This window comes from Sitophilus oryzae, unplaced genomic scaffold (genome assembly GCF_002938485.1).
Source record: "Sitophilus oryzae breed Bouriz unplaced genomic scaffold, Soryzae_2.0 scaffold_1744_pilon_pilon, whole genome shotgun sequence".
Taxonomy (NCBI): domain Eukaryota; kingdom Metazoa; phylum Arthropoda; class Insecta; order Coleoptera; family Curculionidae; genus Sitophilus; species Sitophilus oryzae.
The window spans coordinates 1,578,437-1,600,704 of NW_022146440.1; the positions used below are offsets into that span (position 1 = coordinate 1,578,437).

A 22,268-nucleotide genomic window follows, 5' to 3' on the forward strand; every position below is an offset into this window, starting at 1 on the left:
AATAAAGAAGAAATTGTAATTGCTGCTGAGTTGTATTTACTGTTTTTTAAGTTTACTTTCGTGGAATCGTATCCACATTCGAAAATATTTTCTATTATTTAAATTTATGTTGTGCAGTGTAGTTACTTTATTGGTAAATTCAAGAAATTATAAAATATGTTATAATTGTACAGTGTTTGTTAAATCAATCAGCGGACTACATTCAAATTTAGTTTTTTTTTTCTTTTTTTGTAAAAAATGCCATTTTACTTCTTAATAATATACCGGGTGCGTCTCAAAAGTGGCTCACCCCTATAACTTTTTTATTTTTACAGTTAAAACGACATTTGGTATGTTAGTATATGACATAAATTAGGATTGATCGACGTATTCAATTGTTTTTGGTCACTTTCTGTTTCACCGGAAATAACTACCACTTTTGATTTTTAAATGGCACCCTCGGTATTTTTTTTATTTTATTCGATAGAAAATGACATTCTGAATAGAATGACATATCATGTGTCAACTTTTGACATTTTTGCATATTATATATATATATATATATATATATATTATATATTTGAAATTATAACTTGCGGTTCGTAACGAAAATTTGACTCGAAATACCAAATGGGTGGTGCAAAATTATTCGTAAAAAAATACTGTTTCCAAATCTTATAATGAGCCACCCTCGTTCCATTTGAAAACAATGAGATATGATTAAAAATACGATTTGAGCATTTTCTAACTGGCCAGGACAAGACACTAAAAACATTAGACAATCAAATCTATTTTTCCAAGGCCCTTGATTAAGAATTAGTGTTTTTAACATAACCATGGCACTCTAGATTGAATTTTAAAATTTAATTTTGCTTTAAGCGAGAATGTCAAAAGTTGACATATGATATGTCATTCTATTCAGAATGTCACTTTCTATCGAATAAAGTAAAAAAATACCGAGGGTGCCATTTAAAAAGCAAAAGTGGTAGTTATTTCCTGTGAAACAGGAAGTGACCAAAAACAACTGAATACGTCAATCAATCCTAATTTATGTCATATACTAACATACCAAATCTCGTTTTTTATGTAAAAAAATAAAAAAGTTATAGGGGTGAGCCACTTTTGAGACGCACCCGGTATATGTTAAGTTTTAAATGCTGATCATTTTGCTTCTAGCATGAAACAATCCCTATGCGGCAGACTCGACTATCTTTTATTATTTATACTATGTAAAGTTCGTAATGCTTTGCCTTATAGTCATAAATTTGCACTTTAGGGTACCTCTACTAAATAAATAGAACAGTTAATATTATATGATAAGGATTTGGCAAAACGCAAACATCAGATTTTCATAACGGACTACAAAACTTTTACACTCGGATTGCTTCATGCAAAACAAAATTTGGATAAATTAAAATGAAGGATTAGAATGATACAGATCCGGCGGAACTGGAACCTGGATGCAGGTCCATGAAGCTTGATGTCAACTCCAGATCCGACTCTTATAAAATACCGGATCTGCCCATCTCTAGAAGCATGCCCACCACTGTCGGGTGGGCATGCTTCTCATGGATGGTATATATCTCAAGAATAGGCGGATTGGTTGGTGGTAACGGCACCTAAGCTTAAGAATTCGCAAGGGCCGGGGTTGGTTGCAGTGGAAAAAAAAGGGAGAAAACATCCCAAAAGGATCCATCAAGGTCTTTTTGCCGAGGAGCAAGGGGAAAGAGACCACCTACTTGTTGAGCTTTTTATCCAGGCTCAGAACTCCAATATAAGAACATCGAGTTGGCGAGTCATCAACGTGAGGGAGGAGGGTCATGGTCATGACATTCCTTACGATAGGAATTGAACTCAAATCCAAGGAGGCAATAGAGAAAGAGGAATATATCATCTATTATAGATTCGGGACAACACCGGTATCAGTTCTAAGGAGAGAACAAGTTAAGGAGGTGGAAAAAATGAAGACAGATTCTCCAGCTACCATTTTACCTCCAGCTACCTTAGGATACCTCAGCCGGACACAAGCTACTCGACTGTGAAAACACGGAGGGCCAAACACCAACCGTGGGAGTGTGTATACTCTCGGAGGAGAACATCTGTTGTCAGAGACGGATGGGAAATATCATCTCCTCTCTACAACAGGAAAATCCTCAAGTGAGATAGTTACACTCAAAAAAGAGTTATAGATGGTATAATGAGTCACTCAAGGAAGGGGACACAATAGGGGTCGCAGTGATTAACTCCCTTCCCATTCATTCTACAAGAACAAGATGCATGCATGACTCTTGCGGTCTTGCATTTTTTTACCTTTATATGATATGAATGGAATGTTTAGGAGGGTAGTTAATTACCGCGACCTTACAGATCTATTGTATGTGTATATGATATAAAAAATGATTTATTTGTTCAAAAAAATTATCGTTTTGATTTGTTACAAACAGTGATCTCCCGATTATTGTATAAAATTTTCAAGAAAGAAATACTGATTCAATTTAATAAATTTAAAGATAAAAAAAACATCGGACATTCGTCGGACAAATATTGAGAATACTTTCTTGTTTCATATTCAGAGAAAAGCAAATTGCGCGTCTGTATTTTCAGTAACAAGTTAAGTTTACGATTTGGTAGCAAAAATGATCAATATATGGAAAACTAAACTCAAGATGAGAACACATACAAAAAAGAACCAGGCAAAGCATTTGAAATATGTACTATATGAAATTCCTTTATTGCGAATTGCATTACAAAGAAACAGAAACTGTAAAACAACATGTAACAGAAAGGCAGAAGACAGAATAAATAAAACCAACTATAAACCGAGAGATGTACAACCCCGTACAATGCTCATGGTTCAGCAATACCGTTTGATCAAAAATAAAAAGCGTCAATATGGGTTGAAGAGGACGATCGATGACTACTTTCTCCATATAATTTTACATATAAAATTACAGCGAGCTTCGTCCCTAAGCCAACTCAGACTTTTTTACTGATCATACTGTACTCCCATGATTTATACCTATATTATTCATTTAAAGTTATACCATTTTAGAATACAATAAACCCTAAGATGGTAATTTACAAAAAAGTAACAATTTACCTTAAACATTTCTGTATGAAATTATTACTCTGATGAAACATATTATGTCCGTTGTAATGGTTAACGTATTGTCAACATACATGTAAAGCAAAAAACTGGATTATACCGTAAAATTGTATCTGTAACGTCAGGTTTCCAAGATGTATGTACTAAAAGAAGTTCCCCATTTAACTGAGTTTTTTGCATTACATGTGATTGTAACGGAAATAGACTTAATTTAAAAGACGAATTATATCATAGTTCAAAAAAATGTACTTTCTCAAAGAACTACGTATATATGTCAAAATATATACGTAATATATAATCCATTAGATACTACACACACCGGAAAAGTCTAGGGATATTACAATTTTATCCAGCCATCGTCAGTAATTTTATTATTTACATTTCTGATATAATAAAATTAAAATAAACAAATAGTTTACAGGACGTATTGGAAATAAGAATGCGAAATTTACCGAATTTACCTTGATTTTTATTGAACTCCAAAAAATACACACATTTCTTTTTATTCTAAACTGTGAATTAAAAAAAATACTCACATTATTAGGGGTAATATGTTTAATTGATGAGCATTGATAAACTCACTTACCACTCTGGCTGTATGAGGCCGTGCATTGTCATGCATGAGAATGAAGTTTCTCCCAAAACCATTGGCATATATATGGTAACACGACAGGCTCAAGAATTAAATCACGATATGTGATTCCTGTTAGAAACCTTTCAAGAAAAACGAGATCGGTTTTTCGGCCTAACTGGACTCCTCCCCAACTATTCCACCTTGATAAGGGTGCACTTCCTGAACATGATCCAACCGAATAAGATTTCTCTCCATACCCTAAGCCTTCTCGAATCCGGATGAATTCCAAAGCGTGACTCATCCGTGAAGAGAACATTGGCCCATTGTTCATTCGACCACTGAACATGATCTTGAGCCCACAAATATCGTACCTCTCGATTTCCTCTCGTTAAGGGTTGAGCTCTCCAGGGGCGTCTGCTTCTTAAGTTGACCTCTCTGTTGCGAACAGTGTCAGGACTAACGGTTACATTATGTGTTTCCTGGAGACTTAAACTAAGCTCTGGTGCTGTAAGAGTCGGTCGGCGTCGAGCATTTAATTGTAAAAAATGATCTTGCTGAGGGGTAGCAATGCGATGTCGCCCTGTGTGCCTTTCAGCAACATCACCACTTTCAAGGTAGCTTGCACTTAATCGCGATATTACACTTTGCGTTGTATTTAATGCTCTAGCTACGTCGATTTGGCGCATTCCAGCTTCGAGCATACCCATGACCATGGCATTTCGTCTCTGTTAAGATATCTACGCTCCATAATGTCGTTTAATACTAAACAGAGTTATTTGAATGAATTCTGGCCAGTTATCACAAAAACATAGCCAGTACAGGTTAAATTCGAACAACTGATGCTTGGTGCTTTTTATACATTTGACAAAAAATGCACAAACACTTCTGCAAATATCCCAAATTTAGAAATAACTAGTGTGACTACTTCGTTTCAATCGAAGTAGAAAGAATCGGCTTACAAATATGTGGTTGTTTATTCAAAACATTTATTTTTAACTTTAATAAAATGATATCCCTAGATTTTTCCGGTGTGTGTATTTATACTACTATGATACTATTTATGCTATATACTACAATGGTTGTAGTATCGGTATCGGATTTTTTATAGCTTCGGATATCCAACCGGGCTCAGCTTACTAAGGGTGGCTGCAACGACCTCCCGTAATCCTGCTGTTGAAACATAACAATTGTTTTTTATATGTAAAAACCAGCTGTTATTTTTAACAGTAGGATTACGGGACGTCGCGTCGTTTCAACCACCCTAAAAGGGGCAAGAGTGTTAAATCTATTGACATACACTGCTGATTTACGCCGAGCCGGTTCAAAGACGGATGAGATCGGATATCTCGTAAAAGTCGATTTAGACACTCGCTAAGTTAGATTAGAAGAAGAGAAGCAGTGACTTTAATTACAAGAAGGAAGAGCAACAGCTACATCCTCTCCCTGCCAAGTGACTGCGATTTGCGCAGGGAGTACAGAGGCTGGAGAAAGAGGAGTTTTTGGTCGGTATTGAACACCTGAGTCCATAACCTGAAGAGAACACCTGAGTCCATACGTAAATGTATTTTTCTGCCCTATAGTGCGTGATATGAAAGTTTTCTCATATTATTTGGTATCAGTTTTTGAATTTTACCAAAGCTGCAATTGTGTACATATTTTCCTTTTTCAAATTTGCTATATGAGCATCACATTTTAAAAATTATTTTGTATTTTTTACCCTAAATAGTTAATTGTTTATGTTTCTCGTATAAATTTTGTCTTGTGGTTTTAAAAATAATATATTATGTTTTAATTCATTTGTAGTAAGGTTTATTTTATTTTATTTTAGGATGTTCTGATCTGTTGCTGTAAATAATAAACATGTATCGTCGGCATATTCTTATATGACACCATTTAATGCTAAGTAGTTCCCAGAAATCATTTGTATAAAGGATATACAGGAGAGGTGTTAGATTCAGAATGGTAGAATAAAATGGAGAATGAAAGGGAGGGGGCGGGTTAATCACTGCGACCTGAAATATCTATTGTGTCCATACTTTCCTTGAGCTATAGCTCATCATACCCTCTTTCTCTATTGCCTTTTTGGATTTGAGGTCAATTCCTATAGTGAGGACCTGAGCATGACCCTCGTCCCTCGAGTTGATGACTCGCCAACTAGATCTCCTTACATCGTGTTTTTTCCCTTGCTCCTCGGCAGAAAGACCGTGATTATCGCCCCTTTTGGGATGTTTTCTCCCTTCCCTTTTGGGATGTTTTCCCGGCCTTGCCAATTCTTAAGCTTAGGTGCCACCAACCAATCCGCCAATTCTTGAGATACATAATCTATGAGGAGCATGCCCACTCGAAAGTGTACCCCGCAAAACGCAGCTGATCCTCATTTTGTGGACTATTGCGTTGCAATCCGCTCGCTTTGCTGACTTGTATAGATAAAATAAAATTTAGATTAGATATTGTTGTGAATATAGTAAAAAATCTTAACATCTGAAAAAATATATTTCATATGTGCAACAAATAACATCATGTAGAGATATTTAATATAATACTCTTATTATCTGAACTTTGTATCGGAGAATAATGACTTACCAGTTTTATTAACCATCCTGTATAATTGCATTTCGTTTGAGCCGTGTTTCGTTCATTTGTTTGGTCATGGATGCTTCGTTGTGCCGGTATTATTTATATCCCTCTTCATTACACGGACAATACCGTGTGTGACGAAGCTAAAATCAAAAGCTTCTCAAGAATAATTTCGTGTTCATAAAGGCGGGTCGCGAACTTAACGGGACACCAACGATTCCCAAACGCGTTGTTTATCGCCAATAATCAGTCGGAAGGATTTTCCTCATCTCGGCATAGCACAAAGTAAACATTTTCAAATAGAAGAACACCCATAGCGAATCCTTGTTAAATATGAAATATAATAAAAGTCCTAAAGTATGCAAATAAACATTACTTATCTTTCTATATTTCTTTTTATCAGTTGAAAATCGTAGATAGTATTGAAGTTTTATTTTAGTTCCGACGTAAATAATTTTATTGCACAGTGCTAAAGCAACGTCAATACAGCATTAGGTACTCTTGCCTAAAGTTTTCTAAATAAGTTCTTCTGGGGGCTGGGTTTTAGCCCAGTGGGGGCCTAAAGCTTTTGGTTTTTTTTTATCCTGTGGTGGGCCTGGGTGGGGCCTGCGGTTGAGACCGGGGGGGCCTAAGGCTTTTGTTTTTTTTTAAATGAAAAATAGTTTAAAAAAACACATTTTTTGAATAAAACGTTTAGAATCTATCAATAAATTTCATAGACTTGGTTATCAAACCGTGTTCCCGTAGGTTACTTAAATACCTACAAATTTTCTAAAAATAAAAATTACCACATTTTTTGAACCCAACAAAATAACATTAACTAAACAAAACTAGAAAGCGTAATTTTTACTGCATCACAAGCAAATAAAAATTAATACGTAGCCAAGAGTCATAATTCAGGATTTCTCTGGGGGGTGCCCAGCAGTACCTGGGGGGGCGGCACCCCCGGGCTCCCCTGTAGTTACGCCAATGGATAGGCTTAAGAGTCCATTTCACTAGTTCGAAAAAGTAGCAAAATAAGCGTTCGACATTTAACGTTTTATGTAAAACTGGCTATGTATTAATGGTAATGCAGAAGAGATGTGCAAACCTGAATCAAGCCTTAATCAAAGCACCTGTGTTTGGGATTTTGGGTGTGGCTTAACACAGGATCATGCTAAGCCTTAGGCAGATTTCTGAAATATAATATATTTCCTTCGGCCACACACCCGTTTTACCCGACCCCTGAGAGCGACCCAAACAGCACAGCGTAATAGACGCTCACACGGACCACTTTCCAACGTCAAAACAGTATTTAAACTGTCGCAGCTATCGACGACGCGACGTTACAACCACAACTGCGCAACAAAAATGTCGTCGGGAAGTCGCACGTGTGAGTTGATGGACGACACCCGAACCATGAATAAATTTTTGATTCAGTTAAAAATGAATTTTGAAGAAGAAGCACTGTTTTGTGGCTTTTGCTTCGAAAAAAAGGCGAAGCCGCAGGAAAAGAATTTATTGGGTTCATCCAATTATAGAACATACAAATGTAAGCTAGTTCCAAAATCTTTATCCGGTGTTAAGAATGTATGATGAAAAATTCTTTAATTACTTTAAAATGAGTAAAAATATATTCGATTATTTGTTAGACCAATTACTGCAAAGTATGACTGGTGACGCAAATTTATCACTGGAGTCGGCCTCATATATATATATATATAGATAAGATACTATAATATAATTTACTATAATAAAAGTCGGCCTGGTCAGCATCTGGTCAGGTTGTGTTCTCCGTTGTCGCGTCGTCGGAAAAACGCCCGTGTGAGTTGAATTCACTACTGGCCGGCAACAATTCTATGAACGGTATCGACCACGCACGACGACAGTCGCCGAAACCGACTGCAGTTGGTCGCCCGTGTGAGCACTTCACAAGATTACGTGTGAGCACTTCACATTTAAAATCGTTACTCTACAAAGACCACCACATTTTTGGGTTTCAAAAGTCGCTGTAAAGTCGTCCGTGTGAGTGTACCCTTAAGGGTACATTCACAACACGTAATGTCTGAATCCATTTTAGCCCACTTAATAAAAACAAATATTTTCAGAAAACAGCCATCAACAGTTAACTCTGAGGTTAAGTATCTTAATACGAGTATATTTCCACACGTTTATGGAATGAATCGTCCCTTGAAAATTAAGCATTTCGTAAATCAATTAAATACGAAATCAAATCCTTCCCAAAATAAGAGTCGAGAGGCGAGTCCATCGAGAGGCGGTGGAAGCGGACGACTCGGCGATCCCACGGACCGCTCTGTCCAAACAGCCACTTAAGAGCGTACGCAAAGCTAATATTTTAGCCAGTTTTTGCTCTCGAAATCGCAAACGGCGAGCTCTTCGCACGGCCGCTGCTGCGGAGGCTCGTTCCCAGGCTCGTCTCGGCGCGGCTATAATTTCTTCTGCCGATCGTATCTTCGATTTATCGGCGACCCGCTGTTTATCTTCACTGTCCGCATCGCGCGCGAATGTACGTTCTCGCCCTCGGTACGACCAGTACCGACGGCCGCTACAGGGCGGTCTCCGCCTTCTCTAAATACAAAAACATTGTTCGGACGAACAGGAGACAAGACTATTAATATTAACTAAGGCTTTAACAATCTAGATAACGTCTTAAGAAAGAGAGTTGACGCCCACGCTTAGAGTTCTACCTTGTAGTCGACCTAGTAATGATCGTAACAGCAAATATATCAGAGGTGCGACGGGAGTTGTAAGAAAAATTGAAAGAAAGTAATTTACTGGACTTCTTTTTGCCCTCTACTGACCTATCTGTACCTGGACAAAGGCCTCTTCGATAGATACTTTTTGGCCATTATTCAGACGCTGCAAGGTTGCTATATCTGGTTACACTGGTTTCGTTTAGCCTATGGTTTAACACAGTATACTGGAAAATGGTTCTTGAATCCAACATACTTTTGGCAGAAAGCTATGCTATTGTAAGTTGAATACAACTTATAGGAATAATGATAGGAATTATCGGAAACAAGAAAGAGCCATCTTATCCGATAGTTATGTTCTTTTTTTTTAGTTTAAGAGCGATCAACGCAGTCACTATCAATTTGAAGTTGGTCAAAGAATGCCTAGAGAAGCTGTACAAATTAGACAAAGAAAATAAAGTCCTCATACTATGGTGGGATGCCAGCCCACAGAGGGAGAGAAAGTAATGAAAAAGAAAACGATGTAGCTAGAAAAGGAGCGAACACTCCACTAACTGGACCAGAACTGTTTCGCTTCCTAAATGGAAACCAACTTAAAGTGAACCTCACGAACCTGGATCATCTGTAACCTGGAATGGGTATCCTCCAATGGTCTAAACCCTCGAGAAATTACTCAGAACTTGCGACCGAGAAAAATAAAAAATTTTCCTTGATTTAAAGAATAACAATATTCTGTTTGTCACGGGGTTCTTAACAAGACACTGTCTCCTCAATGAACATCCTAGTAGATATAGGCTAAGAGTATATATAGGCTAAGCTAAGTAAGCTACGAAACAAGGACGAATGCAGATTATGTGGGGAAAATGGGAAAACACCAGAACGCTTCATCACTGACTGCGTCGAGACGACAATAATTCGTGCTATATATAACCTTTGGTACCACTGATATCGCAGATGGAGCACTAGCCTCTGTAAAACCGTCTCAGATGTTCGCTTTTGTCAAAGACCTGAGATTATAATATGATGAATTATAACTCGTTTCTGTGATCTCTAATTTTTTATTTTTCAAACTTTTTCAATTTAGACTCTTCTGAAAGATGTGAATGAGATTTTATGATGAGTAATAATTCAAGAAAGAGAAACACAATAGATTTATAAGGTCGCGGATTAACTTCCCACCTCCCATACCATCTCTATCTACATCTACACTGGCTTCGTTTAATCTGTGGTTTAAGACAGTGTACTTGAATATGGTGCTTGGATCCAACAAGTAATATTGGGTGTTTTAGAAGGACCAGTTATTTATTAAGGAACCTCCTCCCATCTACAATGCTTGCAGTGACCGTTAGAGTTGCTAAGAACAATTTTATTAATATTATTATTAGTCAGCGAAAAGACATCGGAAATATTTATCAAAGTCCAGTAAATGGGACATAGTTCTCGCAGCGCCTCCTAAAAAGTATATAGCGCTCTATATTATTAACATACAGGTTGTATCAAGAAACATGTGCCATTTCTCGTGGAAAGATTCCTGTCGTAAAAAGAAGATTTTTTTTTCATATTAACGTAGGTCCGATTCTGCTTTATTTCGTAGCTACAGTAAGTTAAAATCTTCATCTTTTATCGATTTATTATAATTTTCTGCCAAGTGCGATTCGAATGAAATTTGGTTTGGTTTGGGATTTTTTTTAGGGATTCGAATGAAATTTGGAGGGTAAAAATTTCCATGAGTACTACATATTTTAATGCTACAAAAATGTTTTAATCGGCGTTAAATTGCCTACACAAATTTACTATTAGGAAGAAAAAAGTCAGTGGCGCACATTTTTTTTTTAGAAAAATATTCTAGTGAAAATTTCACACCTCTACTTTTCAACCAATAACATGCTTTAATGTTGACTAGTTACCATGGCAACTGAAAAATTTTCGGGAATTTTTTCGAGGCGCCACGAAACTTTAGTGGAAATTTTTTGACAGTTGAAAAGGTAAACATAAGATCTACAATCATAATGTGAATGAACTACAATGTCTATATATTGAAATATTACCCATTTGAGTTTTAGCATTTGATGTAACTAAGGTTGGTAATATTTTTTATTTAAGGAAATATGTTAGATATACCTACATATGAATTTCTTCGAAATTGCCATGTTCTAAAAAATATAGTTCTGCCGCCTTTATTTAACTAAAGCTGGTATTTTTCTATTTAACGAAATATGATGGATATACACTTGATTTTGATTTTCGGGTGTTACCTGGTTTTATATTTTCAATTTCTTCTTTAATGACTTGTTGGTTTACTTTTCCAAATCGCGACATTTCGCTATACACTTCTTACTCTACGTACAGACGTTTTAAAACTAGTAATAGCTTAATGACAGAATCGCAAACAAAAATGACAAAACACATAATATGTCAAAAACATCAATACCTTGGCCAACTTAACAAATTGAAATTATTTTAAAATGTCATGTTGGATTAATATATTTTTTTCAAATTTAGGTGTGAAATTTTCTTACCGAATACCACGCAAGCTTAAATTATTCCTGGAAATTTTCTTTCGGGCACGAATATTTTAGGAAAATTATCCCTCGTCTTCGACTCGGGATAATTTTCAAAATATTCGTGCCCTCAAAAAAATTTCCGAAAATAATTTAAGCTCTTGTGATATTATAAGTGATAACACATATGCACGTCCCTGGTGAACCGGTCGACACTTTTTTAGCATTAAAATATATGTAGCACTAATAGAAACTGTTACCCTCCAAATTAGTAGCCCAAACATTTATAATAAATCGAAAAAAAGGTAAAAACTTATAATAAATCGAAAAAAAATGAAGACTTTAACCTACTGTAACTACGAAACAAAGCAGAATCGTACCCACAGATTACGTGAGAAATCTCCTCACGAGAGCAGATGGCACACGTTTTTTGAAACACCCTGTATTCTGCACCGACATGGAAAAACACAATGAAGATCAGAAATATCAAGAAAAGGTTTAATGAATATTTGAAGTAAGAAAATGATAGTTCTTACATCTGAACACACGCAGTATACATTGTCCGTAACAGAGGCTCATGGTGCCGGTATTTGCATGCGCAGAGAGAAAAATGCGAAGTGTTTATTACATAACCACTTAATCCTACAGGATCCTACGCTATATTTTATGCGCTTGGCAGTGGCGGACTAGGGGGGGGGCGGAAGGGGCGGTCCCTCCCGGGCCTCCTCTTTTAGGGGGCCTCCGAATCTTAATAAGTAATTTTTTATTGTAACTGGCAAACAAGGCCAATATGTGTTCAGTAGTTATAAAGCAGTTTGTAGGTGGAGTATGCCAACCATACATATATGCCAACTGTAAACAATATAAATGGAAGGAGATATTTACTTAATTATTAATTATCAGGCCCCAGTAATTGTCAATGGCATTTTCTATTTAGGAAATTTAATCAATGACTAATTTTCTTTGTTTAAAATATCGAATAATTATTATTTTTTATATATTTTGAGACTGAATTTATTTATTTTAGCTTTAAGTTATTTTTCAATGGTTTCATTATTTATTTTTACTGAATAAACATTTTAAATTACAACCAATGCACAGCATAACTTGTATTCTAGCTTCCTTACTGATGATGAGCAGTGAAGTCTTTAGTATAACGGGGGCCACGGGCCTAAGACAGCGAAGGGACCCCTCGGATCTTGGAGGACTTACAAAATTGCGATATTTTGTCGCGGTATTTCCCTAGCAGCATTTAAAAAAAAATATTTAAAATTTTTAGACGAAAAAAACTACCTGGCAAAAAAAATTGTACAGCCTAAAAGTCAAATTTAGTGATTATCACAGCCCCTGTGACATAAAGAAAAGACATGGGGCCATCTATTTCAAAAACGAAGATTATTTTCTTTTATCTATGTTCAAAAATTAAATTGTTCAAATGTCATATTATAATGGCGGTAGCTGTCATGGAATTGAGCGATTAAAAAATTATCATAAATAAATTTTTTTCAAATGGAAACCCACTTTTTTTTTATTTCACTAGTGAAAAGGTTTTCCAATTCGTTACGTTGTAACTAGACATATCCCTATACCTAAAATTTTGGTATATATTCGGGAGATATCGCCGCACGCAATTAAAGCACTTTACTATATCCATTTTATATTGCAAAAACCAATTGGTATCAAATTCAACATGAGCGGAGATATACCTAAAACTATCCAAAGCCAATAAGAGTTTAAGGGGTAACGGTAAATACCTCTGAACATTCATGTTAATAACCTTTAAACAAAACCGACTATTAAATTCTGACGTACCAACTCTTTTATTCCGTAAAAACTATTTCGGAATAGTTCATTCTTATAAAAACACCTATAATCGATTATATTAACTGGGTTTTATATGAAATATAATTTTACATGATGGGTATAAAATAATGACCTAGTCTCTAGATTTATATATTAAACTTGATTCTCTAATAAATATGACACGATAAAAATTTCCAGAATTTTCCAGATTGCTGGTACGACAATCAAAGACATTTGGAAGGATCAGAAGTTGCAACAAGTGAACCATGTCTGAACTGTACCTGTACCAGAAATATTCTTCTGTGTTATTTACGTGTATGTCCTAAGTTACCTGATCCTCCCCCACCAGGATGCATCCTGCTCCATAGACATAGAACCTGTTGCCAAGAATTAATATGTTCAGGTATGTAAGAATATAGGCAGGTAGTTTTCGACCTCACAATTATACAATTTTTATCTTTCTGAAAACAATATGCTCCTACCTCATAAACCTATCCAAATATTAATTAGCATATTTGTCTCCAAAAAGTCTTTTGAATAAAATATTTGTAACCCGAATACTTTGGAATTAAATAAATGTCGCTGGAATCTAAATCTGTCTATTACGGAAAAAATGATAAGTCTAGCAGTTCAAGCTATAACTTGAGATTTTTTTCCATGACAACCTCAGAGATTACATAACGCATTGCCTTGGTAATATTTCTTTTTTCGTAGAGATCTTATTAATAGCCAGTGGTATCTTAATCACTCCCCAACACAAACATGTTCAGTCGAAAACAAATATGAGTTTGCTTTCTTTGCACTCTAGTTCCCCCATAGCAGTTCACTGTTATGATTGCATTTTTATTTCGAATTTATAATAATGTATCCGCAAAGTCTACAGTAACTAATAGGCGTCAAAACTTCGACTTCTACCGACCAAATAAATAGAAACAGACCGATGAAACTTACCATTCGAGTACGTTCAGAGTGGGAAAACGCAACACCTAACGTTCAAACAGATTCCTAATGCTCAAATCGTGATTGAGTACGTAAAAAACACGTTTCCTGGATATGCTAATAGCTTGTGGTGATTCTCATACTTTAATTTCACGACTGTCTAAGACCAGTTGGTGAATTTGGGCAATACTATTATCCGTATCTGCAGTTTTTGTACGTCCCCCGTAATTTTTTTTTAATACAACAGGTGTGTCTAAAGTCTATATTTTTATATTATACGCTTAGATTATAAGTTTACGACTTAGCCAGAAGCCAGAGGTATTTTAAAAGAAGACATGACACTCATGACAGGATCAAGGATTAAGGCAAACTTTTATTGGTTAAGAATTTGGCGCCATATTTTAAATATGTTTTGTTATTTCGAAGAAAAATTAAGTAAATACATACTAACATAATTCATTATTACCACAGTTTTCTCAACGTGACACCGCCCTCCTAAGATTTGCCGCCCGGTGCTATAGCACCAAATAGCACCCTTGTAATACCGGCACTGCGTCCCGAACGTTTTTCATGCGCCAAACTGCCTACAACCACCTTTAAAATCAGGTGTCTATATTAGTTAGAAGGTTATAAATGATGCAAAATTCTTATATATAACACTGTGATTTGCATAGGTGCATTGCCTTTCAGTTTCATACTCATTTTTTTTTTTATTTTGAACTAAATATGGAAAATAGTTGAAATCTTGCGAAAGATGTATATCACAAGATTGTAGATTGTATGAGAGGAAGGAAATTAATCACCGCGATCTTATAGATCAATTGTGTCCCCTTTCTTGAGTCATAACTCACCCTACAGTCCTACGGCTTTGACAAAAGCCAGTATCTGAGAAGGTTGTACAGAGCTTAGTTCTCCATCTCCAATATCAGTCGTAGGTACCAAAGTTTATGGCTCGAATGGTTGTCTCAGCGCACTCAGTGATGAGGTGTTCTGGTGTTTCCCATTTTCTCCACAGAATCTGCATTCGCCGTTGATTCTTAGCTTTAATCTACTGAAGTGTACATTGAGGAAAAAGTCCGGCCCCGTCTTTTAGGAGGCCTCCGAATCCTAATAAATAGTTTTTTATTCAACTGGCAAACAAGGCTAATATATGTTGAGTAGTTATGAAGCAGTTTGTAGGTGGAGTATGCAAACCACGCGTATACGCAAACTATAAAGAGTATAAATTGAAGCAGATATTTACTTAATTATCAATTATCAGGCCCCAGTAATTGTCAATAGTATTTTCTATTTAGGAAATTAAATCAAAGGGTAATTTTCTTTGCTCAAAATATCGACTAATTATTATTTTTTATATATTTTGGGACTGGATTTATTTATTTTAGCTTTTAAGTTATTTTTTAAGGCTTTCATTATTTATTTTTACTGAATAAACATTTTAAATTACAACCAATGCACAGCATAACTTGTGTTCTAGCTCCTTTACCGATGATGAGCAGTGCCGTCTTTAGTATATCGGGAGCCACGGACCTGAGACAGCGAAGGGCCCCTCGGATCTTGGAGGACTTACAAAATCGCGATATTTTGTCGCGGTATTTTCCTGGAACGGTCGCAAAAGTAACGCGGCACATATGTGGAGCCGGTATTTTCATCACTTTGTCATCATAAGTTGCCATTAAATACATGCGAACATTCCATCGGGGATATACATACATAACCGTGGTATATCTAACATTAACCATTTTTGAGAAAAAAATATTTAAAATTTTTGGACGAAAAAAACTACCTGTCAAAAAAATTTGTACAGACTAAAAGTCAAATTTAGTGATTATCACAGACACTGTGACATAGAGAAAAGACATGTGGCTATCTATTTCAAAAATTAAATTGTTCAAATGTCATATAATAATGGCGGTAGTAGTCATGGAATTGAGCGATTAAAAAATTATCATAAATATTTTTTTTCAAATGGAAACCCACTTTTTTTATTTCACTAGTGAAAAGGTTTTTCAATTCATTACGTTTTCACTATATACATATTCCTTACAACCTAAAATAAATCGTTTTTAAGTTATTTAAGTTTTAGTTTGAAGTTAAAAAACGTAAATTTTCCTTGATTTTATCTAGCTTCCTGTGACATTAAGTGTCAAACAGTCAAACAATTTTTTTTCCATTTTTTTAGAGAATTTAAATATGTAATAAAAAATTGGGACACCCATTTAAAATAAGAAAGTTGCTGTCAACTTCCGGTACTTCCGGAAGTGCCGCCATATTGAAAATATTTTTAATCGATAGATCTCGTTGCGAAACAATGATATGCAAAAAATCTCGGATGTAGATATTGTAGTTCTCTAGAAACTTCTAATGCAGGCTCAGCCATAAATATTTGACTTTTGTCAACAATTATACATACGTCATTCAATTTTTACAAAATGTGTATTAGAAGTATATCATTATCTGAACAGACTGGGGGCCACATTTAGCTTCACCGCCCCGGGCTCCCGACAGACTTAGTCCGCCACTGGAAAAAGTGTTCTTTTAAAACGACCGTCACAATCCGAAGACTATTTTTACTTAAATCAACAAAGGATCAAGTCCTGAGGAATTTTTTCGAGTGTCCTAGACCATTGTAGGATTTTCATTCCAGGTTACGGATAGAGTCTTCCAAGTTCTTGAGTTTGTTGCTTCAAGTTGGTTTTCACTTAAGGAGAGCGATTCTGGTCCAGTTAGTGGAGTGTTCACTCCTTTCCTAGCTAGATCGTTTGCTTTTTCATTACCTATGTCCCTTAGTGGGCTGTCATCAAGAGTAGGAGAACTTTATTTTTTTTGCCTAATTTGTTCAGCTTCTCTAGGCATTCTTTGGCCAACTTCGAATTAGTATAGTATAGTAGTATAGTTACTGAGTTGATCGCTCTTAAAGCTGCTTGGATATCGTATAAGATAACTGTTGCTTGTGCGAACACAAATTGTGTAAATGTTATTGAATGGATGTTGTATACTTGGTGAGGTCGAAAACTTTCAAACTACAAACTACCCTTCTATATTAAAAATATTTAGAATTATAAATATGAACAAGATAATTCCTTAGATTTTTATGATGGAGGAAATAGTCTGGAAAGCAGATCGGAACCAGAACACCCTCTAGAGCTATTTCCTGAAGAAACCCCATCTTACGGGAATGGTAAAAGTGAATATAATTAGGTATAATGAATTTTCTTATTTGATATATTTTCAGGCTGTATATCTGACGGAAGCATCTACGCGCCAGGCTCTGCTATGCATTCCAGCTCGCTGTGTGAATATTGTTACTGTTTAGCTGGCAAACAAATATGTGTTAAACCAAAGTGTTTAATGCAAATGAAAGGCTGCGTACCGGAATATGAAGATACAAGCTGCTGCCCTGTCAGGTAAATCAGAAGATATTTTAATGAATACTACCAAGAATGCCGTCATAACTGTCTTACAATTTACAGCCCTTTAGTAAGATCTTTATTTTTGTTTCTTTTATTAACTGAAATACATCAGTTTTCTTATGCGTCCATTCTCAAATGCATTTTAGCCAGGATTTTTCTTTATAAATTTTCTTTTATTTTCAATTTATCAATTAATCTCTGTATTATGATCTGCAATGGTTCGTATTTGGAGTATACGATATTTTCTCCATTTAATTATCAAGAAAAATTATTTGCCCTATCCCGCTCACTACAATTCGCGTTGCTAATTCTGACTATCCAGTTTATCCTATGGATTCTGTGGTAGTCCTCAAATGCCTACATTTTTCTATGGTCTGAGTCATAGATATACTGAATGGCAATCGCAGTATAATGCTCATTGTTCAGTAAAGTTTTATATTTTAGCGAATATAATATACAGGGTGATCCGAACTGTATTCCGGAAACTTCAGCAGCATATTCTGCAGATAGAAATAAGTAAAAAAGTTCGTATAAATGTATGTCTTAAAATGCTTAGTTTTGGAGATACAGGGTGTAGAAGTTTCATTTTTATTTCGATTTTTTCCAAATATTTTCTGAAGTAACGTCAATATTTGGATGAAATTTGGTGTCTGGGAGTTTCTTGATATGAAAAATTTGATTTTGATGTCAATATAACTCCTGCTTGTAGAGGGCGCCACCTACATATTTTTAACTGGTTTGAAGAGTAATAACTTTTCGTCCGTACCTGTATAAAATTACTAAGTAAAAAAATATACATTTACTACGTTTTTTACGTAAAAAAGGTCTCTTAATAAAAATCGCTACAAGTAATATTTCTCGGGATATTTGAAATTGAAATTATCAATACCTGTCATCATTGACATAAACCAAACATGTTGACTAAATAGTTAATAGACTGAAATCATAAATTTGGAATGTTTTTGTGCCAAATCATCATCAATCATTTTTTTGAAGAAAATTTTATGATTACTTTATAAAAATAAAAATTTCCCAAATTTATCATTTCAGTCAAATAACTATCTACTCAACATGTTTATTTTTTGTCAATAATAACATGTATTGACCATTTCCATTCTAAATATCTTGAGAACGGTTGCTCGTAACGACTTTTACCAATAGACATTTTTTTCTTAAAAAATTACGAAAATGTATATTTTTTCACTCAGTAGTTCTATACAGGTACGGACAAAAAGTTATTACTCTTCAAAACAGTTAAAACACATGTAGGTGGCGCTCTCTACGAATAGTAGTCATAGTGACATCAAAATCAAATTTCTCATGTCAAAAAATTGCCAGACACCAATTTTCATCCAAATATTGACGTTACTTCAGAAATTATTTGAAAAAAATCGAGATACAAATGAAATTTCTACACCCTGTATCTCCGAAACTAAGCATTTTAGGACATATATTTATAAGAAGTTTTTTACTTCTTTTTATCTGCAGAATATGCTACCGAAGTTTTCGGAATACAGTTCGGACCACCCTGTATACAGGGTTGTTCACCACATACGACACGGAGTATTGTAGCTAAACGACTAGATTTTTACAAATTGTAAATTTTGGGTTCGTTGAAGGACTATTAGAGCTACAATTTAAAAATATTTTTACAAGATACAGAGTGTCCCAAATAAATAAAAAATTACAAAGTTGTATTTTTCTAAATGGAACACCCTATATATTATTACATTTTTAGTTTTTACGATTAAAATAAAGGTAAATTTGATTAAGGTTTATTACACTTAAACCTTACCGTTTTTGAAATATTTTCAATTTTGTGAAATTGCATTATAAATTTTAAGGCTTCATTTCTCCGAGAGTATCAAAGTTTTTAATACTAAATATTTACTGACGTTTATTTATTGATCAGTTATTGTGTTGCAATAATAAAAACTTTACTACCTTATACAGAGTGTCTAAAAATTTATTTTAAATAATTACTAGCTTTAAATGGCAATAACTTGTATAATTTAAATGGAACACCCTGTATATTTTGTGAGAATCAGATGCATAATTTAATTGTCTATCAAATTGTATTATACCATTTTTTACCTATCTCTTCAAGTTTTCGTAGAAAATGTATTTTCTTGTAATTTAGAACTCATTTATCAATATACCCATGGAATACTGACATTTTAGATTATTTTTAAAGATGTACCAAATTTTTAAAGAGTACAAATACTAATATTGTCGATATAGTTTGTTTATTTCATTAAAAAATAAAAAAAACCTGTTTGGTTTGGTTTGGTTTAAATATTTGTTAAAGGGGACAAATTAATATGATTCCAGTATTCAAACTACATTAATTGACTGTTTGTGTTGATTAATAATAATTGCTCCAAAAACTAAAAAACTGAATTATGTATGTGTATTAGACAGTGTGGTAAAAAGTAACACCTTAAAAATGATATTTAATTTTTTGACAAATGCTTATTTATAACAACAGAGACGTTCATTTTCATAACTTATTATTATATTGATTTCTGATTCAAATCCACATTTATTTAGAATAATTTATTAACGAACACAATTAAGCATGTAGTTAATTAGTATTTGGGCAGAAATACTGGTGGTATATTTGTCAATGGTATACTCTTTTATAAAGATTTAAATAGTTTTCTTTTTGCATACAAATGGGGTAGTAATATTATCGTTTTACTAAAAACAATAATATTACTAGCCTGTACATTTTGTACATTTGTTGTTTTAAAAACAATCTAAAATGTCAATTTTCCATGGGTATATTAATAAATGAGGTCTAAATTATAAGAAAATGCATTTTCTACGAAAACTTGAAGAAGTAGTTAAGAAGTGGTATAATACAATTTGATAGACAATTAAATTGTGCATCTGATTCTCATAAAATATACAGGGTGTTCTATTTAAATTAAATAAGTTATTGCCGTTTAAAGCTAGTAATTATTTAAAATAAATTTTTAGACACTCTGTATAAGGTAGTATAATTTTTATTATTGCAACACAATAGCTGATCAATAAATAAACTTCAGTAAATATTTAGTATTAAAAACTTTGATATCCTCGGCGAAATGAAGCCTTAAAATTTATACTGCAATTTCGCAAAATTGAAAATATTTCAAAAAAGGTAAGGCTTAAGGTTTAAGTAGAAACTAAAAATGCAATAATATACAGTTCCATTTAAAAAAATACAACTTTGATATTTTTTATTTATTTGGGACACTCTGTATCTTGTAAAAATATTTTTAAATTGTAGCTCTAATAGTCCTTCAACGAACCCAAAACTTACAATTTGTAAAAATCTAATCGTTTAGCTACAATACTCCGTGTCGTATGTGGTGAACAACCCTGTATATAGCGAAATATTTTTTACAGGGTTTCCTAATATTCCCTGGACATCGAACTACTACGTATTTTTGGAATGAAAATAAGTTAATTGCACATTATTTACCTTTATACAAAAGTGCTTCGTTTGTCCATTAAAGGGCATCAATTGAAAATTAACCCGAACGTTAATTAATTTAAAATTTATTATTTTTTTGAGCTTTTTATGAAGGTTATTCTCAAATATAATATATACATAGCATAGCTTGATATGAAAAAAATATTTTATGGAAATCAGCCTCGCAAATATTTTATGCAAATCATTTATTCGCGTTTATTACATGAGACAAAAAATGCAGTAAATACTAGAAGGGCCATTTTACAAAAAGAAATTCAGTCGTCGGTAGAGTTGGAAAAAATTTATAATAAAATTTATATAGGGGTGGGGTAGTTTTCATCCTTCCTGTACATTTTCTTGATTTTTGTGTCAAATGTTAAAGCACTTAGCAAAACATAGACATATAAAATTTGATTCAAATCGGAATAACAGTTCTTAAAATATCTAAAAAAAATATGTTTATATTTTTAAAGTTTGATGCCCTGTAACAGACAAACGAAGAATTTTTGTATATAGGTAAATTGTGTCCAATGGACTTATTTTGATTCCAAAAATACATATTCGTTCTATTTCCTCGGAATATTTGGACACCCTGTATTTTATCAGCCTGGTTTAGGTCAAAAATGCATTATCTAGATATTAATATTGTAAGGATATTGTTCTACAAAGTAACAATATATGAATGAATAAAGATTATTATTTTCTAGGAATCTAAATATTTCTTATAATTTCAGATACAATTGTACCACGAAAATAGATGAAATACGAGAAACCACTACACCAGTAACTGGTTCAGATAAAGGTATGTTATTTTTTTGAAGACCGCTGCAAATTTTCTATTTTAAATACCTCCTTTATCAAATCTATAGAAATGTTTCTATTTCTGTTTTAACTGAAATATTTCAAAAAAATAAGGTATTGTTACATTTTCTAATGGCTTTGCAGGTGGTTGTCTTATAGATGGTTTATATTATCCAGAAGGGGTCAAAGTGATCGGAATAGGTCATTCAGTTTGTGACAACTGCTATTGCGTACAAGGTATTCTTAGGTGTGAACCACTCTCCTGTGCACCTCCCCTTTTAGGCTGTACTCCTGTGATCAGGCCTGGTGAATGTTGTGCAGCCAGCTATAACTGTAGTAAGTAAGTTTATTTGAATGTTGTTTATTATATTGTTTTTTAGCTATATTAATGCTTTTTTTTCTTTTTTGGGAAATCTAATGTT

The 22,268-nt window shown here is 34.1% G+C and overlaps 1 protein-coding gene across 2 annotated transcripts in view; it reads left to right on the plus strand.

Annotated features, from left to right (window-relative positions):
* LOC115881889 overlaps positions 1–22,268 on the plus strand; it is a 55,427-nt gene that overhangs the window by 27,161 nt on the left and 5,998 nt on the right. For both annotated transcript variants that reach the window (XM_030899611.1, XM_030899612.1), the window contains exons 2-6: positions 13,442–13,636; positions 17,261–17,353; positions 17,408–17,579; positions 21,780–21,847; positions 21,991–22,182. In XM_030899611.1, coding sequence (XP_030755471.1) covers positions 13,442–13,636; positions 17,261–17,353; positions 17,408–17,579; positions 21,780–21,847; positions 21,991–22,182 — 720 coding nt within the window. The remainder of the gene's footprint in view (positions 1–13,441; positions 13,637–17,260; positions 17,354–17,407; positions 17,580–21,779; positions 21,848–21,990; positions 22,183–22,268) is intronic.